General features: G+C 35.9%; 1 protein-coding gene across 2 annotated transcripts in view; it reads left to right on the top strand.

Annotated features, from left to right (window-relative positions):
• RELN (reelin) overlaps window positions 1-12,825 on the top strand; it is a 558,072-nt gene that overhangs the window by 523,491 nt on the left and 21,756 nt on the right. For both annotated transcript variants that reach the window (XM_070787714.1, XM_070787715.1), the window contains 7 exons: window positions 2,586-2,740; window positions 4,470-4,684; window positions 6,835-7,012; window positions 9,782-9,957; window positions 10,107-10,213; window positions 11,304-11,546; window positions 12,126-12,301. In XM_070787714.1, coding sequence (XP_070643815.1) covers window positions 2,586-2,740; window positions 4,470-4,684; window positions 6,835-7,012; window positions 9,782-9,957; window positions 10,107-10,213; window positions 11,304-11,546; window positions 12,126-12,301 — 1,250 coding nt within the window. The remainder of the gene's footprint in view (window positions 1-2,585; window positions 2,741-4,469; window positions 4,685-6,834; window positions 7,013-9,781; window positions 9,958-10,106; window positions 10,214-11,303; window positions 11,547-12,125; window positions 12,302-12,825) is intronic.

Here is a 12,825-nt window from a genome sequence, read left to right as displayed (position 1 = left end):
TAAGGCCCACTTGACTTCACATTCCAGGATGTCTGGTTCTAGGTCAGTGATACACCATTGTGATTATCTGGGTTGTGAAGATCTTTTTTGTACAGTTCTTCTGTGTATTCTTGCCATCTCTTCTTAATATCTTCTGCTTCTGTTAGGTCCATACCATTTCTGTCCTTTATCGAGCCCATCTTTGCATGAAATGTTCCTTTGGTATCTCTGATTTTTTTTAAGAGATCCCTAGTCTTTCCCATTCTGTTGTTTTCCTCTATTTCTTTGCATTGGTCGCTGAAGAAAGCTTTCTTATCTCTTCTTGCTATTCTTTGGAACTCTGCATTCAGATGTTTATATCTTTCCTTTTCTCCTTTGCTTTTCGCTTCTCTTCTTTTCACAGCTATTTGTAAGGCCTCCCCAGACATCCATTTTGCTTTTTTGCATTTCTTTTCCATGGGGATGGTCTTGATCCCTGTCTCCTGTACATTGTCACGAACCTTATTCCATAGTTCATCAGGCACTCTATCTATCAGATCTAGGCCCTTAAATCTATTTCTCACTTCCACTGTATAATCATAAGGCTATATAGTATTCCATTATAATTTTATCATCTTAACATTGAATATTTAGATTATTCTTATTAATTCATTGATTAGTATTTCACATGGACAATGGTATAATTGCAAATATTTAATGAAAATCACCATTTTAAATTGAAAAGGCTTGAAATGTTCTTCACCACTATCAAGTAGTCTAACTCTTTCAAGAAGATTGTCGAGTAGACTTATATAATCTGATTTGGAACTTTGCTAAATTACTCGTTTGTTTTCCCTATATAATGGTTTATGTAAGTGAGTTTATGATCAGAGAATAAGTGCAACTTCTGTATGAATAAAAGCAAATACATGTTTTTTCAAGTACTGAAAATACTGATTTTTATTTTAGACTAATTTGTGATGTACAATTAAGCTCATGCTTGTCTTGCAAAGATAGTGCTCCTAGAAAGTATAATATCTACTTACAGAAGTAGTTTATGATACTGCAAAAGAGATTAGTGTTAGTTGATTAATGTAAGCCCTTTTTCAAGATTGCAGCATTCTAGTATATAATAAAATATATACCAGAGAATAAACTCAGGATATTGTTATTGGAATTCAGATTTCTGTGCCTTTTGATTCTTGAGTCCTATATCTCTGCTGTAGGACTAAATGTAACTCCTAATCCAATGGAGCGAAAACCAACAGATAATCGCATTATGGTAGCCATTTGAGTCCTGGAGATAAAAATGCTTGTTCTACAGGCATATGTTAAGCCCAGACAAAATCAAAAGAACACAACACTGGTGAAGGCTGGATTCCAATTAAATTGTTTGGTCCCTTCTCTTCTGAGGCCATCCAACTCTTTGCACAGTAACCCAGGCTTCCAGTTGTACCTATTCATCTCCACTGTGAATGCTGGAGCTAACCAGGAAACTGCCAAAAAAAAGTTGGGCCTGTGAAATCAAAATGTATCATGAATTAGATGAAATGTATAGATATGTTTAATTTCTAACCTTTCTGGGATAAAATCATGAAGTTAAAGCATCCCTTCCAAAAGAGAAAGCAAATTGTGAGGGACATGAATGTGTGGGGTGTGTGTGTGTGTGTGTGCGCGTGTGTTTGAGAGAGAGGCACAATAGGATTACTCTGCACTGATTAAGTCATATCTTGCTGCTTAAATTTTCATTAGACTCTTATAAGCTTTTTTAAAAATCACTTTATTGAGGTATAATTGATGTACAAAAAGCTGTAGGTATTTAATGTATACAACTTGATGAATTTGGATTTATATATACACACCTATGAAACCATCACAATAAAGGCCATAAATTTATCAATCATCTCTGAAAGTTTCCTCCTGCCCCCCCTCTTTTTTAATATTAATTTTTCTATTTTTGTAAGAGCACTTAACATTAATATCTCTCTTAGTAAATTTTTAAGTATGCAATACAGAATTATTAACTATAGCCCCCATGTTGTACGATAGATTTCCAGAACGTATTCACCTTGCATTACTGAAACTTTGTGCCCTTCGACTGACAAGTCCCCTTTTCCCCTCCCACTAGTCTACTCTCTGGTTATAAGAGTTTGGCTATTACAATTTTTTTCATTGCCCAGGAGACACTACCAAAATTTGAGTATAAATAGCTAACTCATTTCTCTATCATGTTACTAAAAATCTTCCTCTTTCTTTAGATTTGGCCTAAAAAGTTAAACACCTGTCAGAAAAACAAATGGATGTACATTTCCCTTTGTTTTTCATTTGTAACACATAAAATGCATTCTTTTTTCCTAAATGTAGACTTAACTAGTTTAGGGAAAAAAAGAATGTATTGTATGTGTTACAAATGAAAAACAAACTAGTATTGGACACTTGATATATCTCAGTCTCTCAGTATCTATGTTCCTAAAATGATGTGCTTATATCAGTGTTTTGTCTGTAGATGGTATGTAATTAGAGAGATTACTACTTAAAATAATTATCGATCTTACCTAAAGTGAAAATTTGCTTTAAGGTATGTTTGTCATAAATCTGTCATAACATTTTTGTTTTTCTTTTTTAAGTAAATGAGCACTGGCTATTCCATGATGATTGTACAGTAGAAAGATTCTGTGACTCCCCTGATGGTGTCATGATTTGTGGCAGTCACGATGGAAGAGAAGTATATGCAGTGACCCACGACCTGACCCCCACTGAAGGCTGGATCATGCAATTCAAGGTGAAAATGTTATGACCTTAACTATGTGTGTATGCTAAGTCACTTCAATCACGTCCGACTCTTTGCAACCCTATGGACTGTAGCCCACCAGGCTCCTCTGTCCGTGGGGTTCTCCAGGCAAGAATACTGGAGTGGGCTGCCATGTATCCTTCCTTCTCCAGGTGACCTTCCCGACCCAGGGATCAAACCTACATCTCTTATGTCTCCTGCATTGGCAGGTGGGTTCTTTGCCACTAGGGCCACCTAGGAAGTCCAGTGTACAGCAATCCACTGTAATTCTTCAAGATCCCTCTGTCTTCTTTACAGACCAGATAGGTGAGCTGAAAGGAGATGTGATAGAAATCACAAGCCCCATGACCTTAACTATATAAATAAGCCATATACCAGTAATATAAAAATTAAAAAAAAATTGTAGAGACAATGATTATACAATCTTTTATTGACTTAATACATACATTGAAAACTATTAACAAAATTTAATATTAATATAGATCCCAAGTATATATAACTTAATGATTAAAAGTGTTTTATTTTTGAACTATTTCAAGGTGAACTTGTGCTGTGTGCTGTGCTTAGTCACTCAGTTGTGTCCAACTCTTTGCAACCCCATGGACTGTAGCCTGCCAGGCTCCTCTGTCCATGGGGATTCTCCAGGCAAGAATACTGGAGTGCGTTGCCATGCCCTCCTCCAGGGGATCTTCCCAACCCAGGGATCAAACCCAGGTCTCTGGAATTACAGGCAGATTCTTTACCATCTGAGCCACCAGGGAAGCCCAAGAATACTGGAGTGGGCAGCCTATCCCTTCTCCAGGGAATCTTCCAGACCCAGGAATTGAAGTGGGGTCACCTGCATTACAGGTGGATTCTTTACCAGCTGAGCTACCAGGGAAGCCCTAAGATGAACTTAAATAAGATTTAATGTGCTTCTGAGATTAAATATTAATAGAGAAAAATATTGATAAGAAAAATGTAGAAAACTGATTTCAATTGCCTGAGTTTAAATCATTATATGATGTAGGCGTTCTTTTCCTTTAAGAGAAGATTGTGGCTATACCTACTTTTTTAATAAAAACATTTCAGTGTTTCTGGAGAAAGAAAATTATAGAAAACAAAGGCATGATTAGCATTAATGCCAACATCAATTTTAGCTAAGATCTTATGTCAACCAACTTACTCTGTCTACCTCATTCCCACTGTATTAGCAACAAATGTTGCATTATGACTGTCTCCATCAACAAAGAATGCTGTGTCTTATCAAAAATACCCTCTGTAATTACTTCACTGCATCTTACTTGCAGCTGAAAGTGATTTATTGAGAGTCATAAATTGTATAACAAAACAGTAAACTTGGTAAAGCTATTAGCAATCCTTCTTGGTCGAGCATTCTGCCAAACAGAAGTGCCAGACCATTAGCACAACAAACAACAATTTGTAAGAGTAGGCCCAGGCCTTCCAAGGCAATCTGCCAGCTATTGCAGAAGCACAGCTTTCAGCTTCTCTCCAAACTCCCCGCACAATATATTTGGCACTTTCTATAATTTGTCACCTAGGGCAACCATGTCAACTCCACCATTCATCAGCACAGCAAATAATGAACCTGAAAAGAAACGGATGTGTTGCAGTGTCTGTCAAATAATCAGCAGCTTTCTTACTACCAAGTCCTTAGAGCATGCAATATGGTTTTAATACCTTAATAATCTTAATAATTTTTCATCTCTCTGTTTATTAGATCTCTGTTGGATGTAAAGTGTCTGAAAAAGTCACCCAGAATCAAATTCATGTTCAGTACTCTACAGACTTTGGTGTGAGCTGGAATTATCTGGTTCCTCAGTGCTTACCTGCAGACGCAAAATGCTCTGGAAGCGTTTCTCAACCATCTGTATTCTTTCCAACTAAAGGGTGGAAAAGGATCACCTACCCACTTCCTGAAAGCTTAGTTGGAAAGTAAGTAGAAAATTAAACCCTGGTTCTAAGCATTCAGAAGTGGATTTAGACACTGTGGTCAGCCTGAAAGTACTGTGTAATTGTCAGTAAAATGCTCTCTTCCTCCCTAACTCTAAAGTTCACTCATTAGTGACCTCCATGATGAACTAATTTAAGGAGACCTCAAGATGTAATCCTCAGACTTGTCAAGGCAGGCCCTGACAGGCTCTTCCATTTTTCATACCTCACTAGTGCTCTGTGAGCAATAGTGATGGCCTTGGAGCCAGATGAAAAGGTATATGTTACCTTATGGACCTTGTAAATTGTGCTTTCCACATTGGTCCCTTGTCAATCCATGATAGATGGAGCCAAGAGAAAACCTAACTTATCATGCTCTTAACACTTGTACAAATCCTAATTCTCCATGCTGTTTGTACAAATGTAGTTTGTAGGTTTCATTTTTTTTTTTATCCAAGTATTATGTTCTGCACCTGCAGTGGAAAGTAATTAGCCTAGACAGTAGTGAGCCAAGATGGTTAAACTGTTTTCTGAAAAGTATGTGGATAAGTTAATTTAGGCAATTACAAAAAAATTCCCTTCAACTGTAAAATTAGGGGAAAAGATACATTAAAGAAAATGATAGTTATGCTTCCACAATATGTCACAGTTTCTGGCTAAATGAAGAACCTTGTGTGAAACAGATTCGAGATATATGACCAGAACACATAGAGCCTTTGAATAAGGTATTTACACAAGGCAAAAAAGTCCCATAGAGATTGTCTATTGCATGATCACTCAGTTTTCTGGAACAAATCTAAAAGGCTTAGTTAACATGCTAGACAACAATCAGTATACTTTCAGCTGCAGGTAACAGAAAATTCCATTCAAATTAAAATTACATTTGGCTCAATTGAAAGTGAAATATATTATCTGTATAATGAAAAAAATCCAAAGGTAAGTGGACTGTAGGATTGGTTGGTTGACAAGGTCAACAGTGTCTTCAAGGACATTATTATTTCTTACTCTCTTACTCTTATTCTTTGCTCCACTGTCCACACATGGATGTCACAGTCAGTCTTCAGACTAGTTTTCTTTGTGAACATAGATGTCTCCCAGAAAGCTGGACCACAGTACATCCTTACCTGTGTCCAATGGAAGAGAAAGAGAGTTGCTTTGGTTTCCAGCAAAGCTGGAGCAAGTACCTCTTTGCATCTCATTGGTACAAATTAGTTCAAGAATGTTCATTCCTTACACCACCAACAGTTAGGGAAATTACATTATGATTCTCATATGACTCATCTGGGCTGAAGTGGGTGCTGGAGAGCCACCATACCCTCATTGCCTCATTTCCCCATCTTGTTCTCACTCTCTTTTTTTATAATGAGGTATATAATTTAGAGTCAGTAAAATGAACACATTTTGATTGTTCCTCACGATTTCTTCCCCTTGTATAATCCATGTAACCACCAGAAACAAGATACAGAATGTTTATATCTTCCCAGGATGTTGCTTCATGTACTTTGAACTCTTTCCGCCAAAAAAGGGTGGAATATGTTAATATAAGGTTAATTATGACACTTCTGTTTTCCCCAGAGGACAGAGAAGAGCAATGATAAAATTAAAATCTCAGGGAAATTTTCCTTTAATATGACCCTTCAAAATTATTTTCTAATTAGCATAGTTACTCTGAGAATATTGATTATCTTTAGGGGATTCAGAAGCTGCTGTTTCCCAACCACCTGAAGGCCGTGTATATGCTGACAAGGCACTGTCAAAGGAGTCATTTACCTTCTGTACAATTTCAGAAATACAGTTAATGAATCTAAATTGCATTGTAGCCACTGGACTCCAATTTATAAGTTGATTTTTAATAGTTACAGATTTGTGTTTTAAAATGTTCCTTTTGCTTGACATAGAGGTTCCACTGTATTTTCATTTTGTTTTACAAGTTTACTCACATATTTTAAAATGTAAGTTGAACTGGCTTTAAACTTACATTGCTAGAAATAGAAAGATAATGATGGTCCCAAAACAACTTTTATTAACCCATTTCATCTTGGTCAGAATGGTTTAAATGTTTTTTCTCTTGAATACTGAATGTACATGCAGGACTATGGACCTGAATAAAGTTAACTTTTGTTCTTCACTCCTTTCCTCTTGGTTACCAATAGTCCAGTAAGGTTTCGGTTCTATCAGAAGCACTCAGATATGCAATGGGCAATTGACAATTTCTACCTGGGCCCTGAATGCTTGGACAACTGCAGAGGCCATGGAGATTGCTTAAAGGAACAGTGCATCTGTGATCCGGGATACTCTGGGCCAAACTGCTACTTGACTCATACTTTGAAGGTAAAATTAAAGCACCTGAAGAAAGCATGTACCCTCATTCCAGGTCGTGCATCAAGAGCCAACTTAAGAGTGAGACTAATAATTTATAACCACGTTCTTTGGGACTCCCAGTAAATAAATCCTTTGGACAGAATCTTAAATATATATATGCTGCCAAGTCGCCTCAGTCGTGTCCTACTCTGTGCGACCCCGTAGACGGCAGGCCCCCAGGCTCCGCCATCCCTGGGATTCTCCAGGCAAGAATACTGGAGTGGGTTGCCATTTCCTTCTCCAATGCATTAAAGTGAAAAGTGAAAGTGAAGTCGCTCAGTTGTGTCCAACTCTTAGCGACCCCACGGACTGCACCCTACCAGGCTCCTGCGTCCATGGGATTCTCCAGGCAAGAGTACTGGAGTGGGTTGCCATTGCCTTCTCCATATACTTATATACATATATATATATAGGGTTTATTAAATACAAGAATATTAGGACCAAGTGCTAGTATGTTTTACCCACTTAATAATATAAACCAGTCTGTATGGATTAAAGAACATACTCTGTTTAGGGGGGTTTTATAGAGCAGACTATTAAAGTCAATATTAAACCTTCCTTAATTCACTTTTTTCAGTAGATATACTATTTAAATTAGAAGGATACTGTTGTTGTTATGAAATAAAGCAAATAATATTGATACATTATCACACACAAAAAAAACAAGTTTTCAAAAAGGTGGAAATGGCACCAGAATTTTTGTTCAGAAAGTGTTCTGATTTGTTGACTGCTGAAATGTGGTTGCATATTAAATAAGAATAGAGAGGTTAGTCTTGGAAATTTTAGCTATTATATCATTATTTAACATGCAAAGTTGCTCCACACTGTTGCCATATATATATATAAACACTGTTTCTGTGAATAAATAAACTGTATTTATCTTACAATAACAGAAAAATGACTGTTAAAAAAGTACAAGTGATTGAAATTGAGTGTATAAGTGACAAACAATGTAAATAAAACCTGTCATTTTGTGACTTCCCTGGTGGTCCATTGGTTAAGAATATGACTTCCAATGCAGGGGATGCAGTTTTGATCCCTGGTCAGGGAACTAAGATCCCACATGCCACAGGGCAACTAAGCCTGTGCTCCACAATTACTAAGCCCATGCACTTCAAGTAGAGAGAAGCCCCCGAGCTGCAACTAAGACCCAAGCAGCCAAAAATAAATACTTTTTTTTTAAACTGTGATTTTTTTTCTACAATACTTCAACAACTTTGAAACTAATAGATTAAAAACATAAAATTGGAGCAGTACTCACTTGTATCTGAAGCCGTTAGTTTGTATGTTATCAAATGAGATTATAACATGAGAAACGTAGCTACAGGTACTAAATAAATTTTTTGATGTAGTCTTTCATGAACATTTAAATTCCATTAGCGTGCTCCAGTTGGATAAGAAATTGTAGAAATCTATATTATGAACCCTGAATCAGATATTTCTGAGAGTTTAACATGATTACCAAAGCATGTCTTCTGACCCTTGTGTTCTCATATATAAACCTCCAGTTATAAATTGCATTTATTTGCTAACATCAGTGAGGTGAGGTAAGGCTAACATGTTGACCACATGTCTTTAACTATAGAGTTGATTATGTTCCAAATTTGAAGAGTGTCTATCTAAATCATCTGAACCATACAATAAGATAGCAACTAGACAGCCTACCTAAGAAGTGAAAAGGTATATAGTTTTTCTATAAACAGCTACTACAGTTGCAACTATAACATTGTTTTCATGACATATTTCTATCACTAAAAAAAAACAAAAAGAAAAATGAAAAAAAAAACTGCCTCAACCTAATGCAAAACTGTATTATGGACAAAAAGAATGTCCTCTGGAGAAAATGAATAGAAAATCAAGAGCTTGACTGTGATGTGAGGAAATGAAATAATTGAACATAAAATTAGCCATAATGAACCCTAATGTTTTATTTATCTGTTATGTTTTGGAAATAGACTATTCCTGGTTGGTGGTCCTTTTTAGTTAAAAGGATAAATTGGAGACTCAGGGGAAATAGTTCATTCTAGATTTTGAGCTCTTCTCCCTATCATCCTGAATCTTGGCCCTGACAAACATGTGAAAAGTACTTTAAATTGCCTTCCAAGTTTGTTTTCTTTTAACTTCATACAGAAAGGTTTGGTTTCAAGTGTCCCTGCCTAACCAAATAAGACATTTTAAGTTTGTTCTGTGTTGAAAGCTGAAGGGTCCTGGGTTCCTAAAATACTCTCCAAGGTGCAGGGAGTGGAGGGGGCACATATTTCCAAGGAGAATATGACAATCATTCAGGGAATACTGGGACAGGGGGAAGTGCTAAACCATCTGTTTTATCTTATTCCTTTAATTTTTTTGAATTTTTGTTCCTGTTTCATAATATCATAATAAATTACAAGAGTACTTTCCATCATATATAGATAAATATTTTGAGAGTATATGCTTAAGTAAGTTTTTACAAATATGAATATTACTAAACTCAACTTTACAATTGTTATATTTTAAGATTCTTTCTAGATTTTAAATTCCAATAATTAAGCATTATTTAAGCAGTTTAAATGATCGTCAATAGATGATGGACAAGAATATTGTGGACGTATCATGTTGGGTTTCTTTTAATATCTTTCAGAAAAGCATTTGAAATCAGCTCTAATTTTTAAGGTCCAAGATGTAACTTTGTATTGTCTTAACTATTCCATAATTATTCTTCGAAGTTTTTACTTTTAAACACATACCACTTACTTCCAGACTTTTCTGAAGGAACGCTTTGACAGTGAAGAAATCAAGCCTGATTTATGGATGTCCTTGGAAGGTGGAAGTACTTGTACTGAGTGTGGGATTCTTGCAGAGGACACTGCACTCTATTTTGGGGGATCCACAGTAAGACAAGCTATTACTCAAGATTTGGATCTCAGAGGGGCAAAGTAAGTCAATTTTTTTGGTATCTTTGTTACAACTTAGCAAATTGGCCCCCAGAGGAGAACACACCTATGAAAGAAGTTGTTATCCACGGCTTGAGTAGATAATTTGTTCTAACTAACTGTTCTGATGGCTAATTTGTGCTTGATTTCAGATTCCTGCAGTACTGGGGGCGCATTGGTAGTGAGAACAACATGACCTCCTGCCATCGGCCCATCTGCCGGAAGGAAGGCGTGCTGTTGGACTACTCTACAGACGGAGGCACGTTTCAGGGGTGAAAGCCATGCCTTGCAGCAGATTCCCAAATTCCATTCATTGCCCCTCAGAAAAGTCTCCGCAAAGCTTTGCTGACCTGGCAATGCAAACAGTGAAAGTCACAAAGAGAAAGCTACAGACCTTGGTTGCATTCCACCCATTACACATTCTATATGTGTAACTTCTGTGTTGTACAAAATATACCCAAAAAGGGAAAAGAGAGAAATCACATTTAAAAAAAGCTCCAAGCTTATGAATAAAGACAATAATCATGAGGCATAGCTGAAGCTTGATTATAAATGATACAATTAAGAAATAAATTTTTGCATAGTCTTCCAAGTAAAAGATAATTTTAAAAACATTTTAAAGTGTTTTAAAAAGCTTTTGTGTGAACAAGCATATAATAAATGGTATAGAAAATCTATAAGAAAGCATTAGTAGTTGTGGAAAACTATAGTCAATTTGTGAGTCTGTCACACACTATTTTAACAAGATTTTGTTTCGTTATTTTGAAGTAGCTAGAACCAGACGAGTAGTACCATGAGGTCTTTAGAAAATCAGCATTAGGGGATAGGTATCATTCTTAATAACTGGCAGATAAATAGATGACCCTACCTTTAAAGTATTTTAGGAATTCAAAGGTGTTTTCTTAAGTAATTTAAACATTCCACCTACTGTCTTATCAGTTGATGAGAGAAGCTTCATACTCGTCCAACAAATCACAAATTGCATAGAATTATAATCACTATATTTTAAAATACTAGGAGTATCTTATCTAGAAAGATTTAAAACACGGGTGTCTCTCATTATTTATGAGAAATAATGGATATAGGAATCAAGAACAAAACTTTAGAAGCAGAAAATTTAATTTTTACCTCAGTATTTTTATTTTTGCCCAAGTATTTCTAAATACCCTTCCCTTTATATCATCACTCTCATTTTGAAACAGTGTGTGAATACTTACATTAAAGTCAGTGAAATCACTTCTCATTATATGGCTGAAGATCTCTTTGGAGAACTTGCAGTAACTTCAATATATTGGTGGTTTGTTGTGTTTTTTCCAGTATGTTACTATGTTGGTATATTTGTTTTATAGGAATTACTTGGACTTTGCTCCATGAGATGGATTATCAGAAATACATTTCAGTCAGACATGACTACATACTTCTTCCCGAGGAGGCTCTTACCAACACAACTCGACTCCGCTGGTGGCAGCCTTTTGTGATCAGCAATGGACTTGTGGTCTCCGGGGTAGAGCGTGCTCAGTGGGCACTAGACAATATTTTGATTGGCGGAGCAGAAATCAATCCCAGTCAGCTGGTTGACACTTTTGATGATGGTAAGAAACAAGACATTGAGCAATCTTCCCTGTGTATCTTTTGTCTGCTTATGTCTTTACATGAATTACTACATGAAAAGCATTTAGATGAGTGCCTACCGTATATTTACTGATCAATGAATGTTAGCTATTATTTTGCCTAATAGTTTATACATCTTCAAGGTTGACTGCTTGTTGAAATGTCAACAAAGAATTTAATAAATCCCATTAAAGACAAAATGTCTTGCTCTAAATATAATTTGAAATTTCAGCAGCCCCAAATAATTTCAGTTTCTTTAAGAATTTCTATACGCAGAGATACATGTTTTATTGGTTTGAAAGTATTCCAGGAAAAATCTTGCAATGGTAAAAGTTACCCAGACTAGCAATTATATTTTAAAAGTTGGGTAATTGTTTACTAGCATTTAATAATCTTTTCTAGATTTGATTGCTATATATATATTATACCAATTAAAGAAAATAAAAATCAATCTTAAAGGGTAAGCAAAGAGCTAGAGCATAGACATTCAAGTAGTTCAACAATAAACCAATTAATTTAAGAGAATAACATGCCATATTACTTCCAATTTATCTTAACAGAAGGCACCTCCCATGAAGAAAACTGGAGTTTTTATCCTAATGCAGTGAGGACAGCAGGATTCTGTGGCAATCCATCCTTCCACCTCTACTGGCCAAATAAAAAGAAGGACAAGACTCACAATGCACTCTCCTCCAGAGAACTCATTATACAGCCAGGATATATGATGCAGTTTAAAGTAAGGGGAAGCGGCTCCTCCAGGCAGTATGGTGTTACATTTGGGGGAGGGAGTACAGAGAGAAAGCTTATTTGAACAACTATAAGGAAATGATTGATTTCATTCATTATAAGAGACTTTATTTTATGAATAAAAAATAGTTATCTTTCACAAAGGTCTTTATCTTATAGGATTATTTGAACACAGATATATTGAGACATAGAAAGACATGCAACTGTATTATATCTCAGATATGTAATCTTGACTTCACTTTTACAAACCTTGGAAATAAAAATCTCAAGTAGGCGCCTCTGTCTGTCTCTTTCTTTGTCTCTATCCCTTTCTGTCTCTCTCTCCCAGTAATTTCTCTACCACTTTCTCTTTATGCCTATTTCATACATCAAGCTTTGCTTCTTTATATGTCCTTTTTCATTATCTTTCCATTTTTCTTTTCTCTCTGACTTCCAAACAACAAACCTGTACATTAGCCCAATCGAAACCTCCCAAATCCTCAAAGATTTTAAAAGGACTCTCACTTCTTATTA

This window comes from Bos indicus, chromosome 4 (assembly GCF_029378745.1).
Source record: "Bos indicus isolate NIAB-ARS_2022 breed Sahiwal x Tharparkar chromosome 4, NIAB-ARS_B.indTharparkar_mat_pri_1.0, whole genome shotgun sequence".
NCBI classification, from domain to species: Eukaryota; Metazoa; Chordata; class Mammalia; order Artiodactyla; family Bovidae; genus Bos; species Bos indicus.
This window is presented reverse-complemented; position numbering and strand designations above follow the sequence as displayed.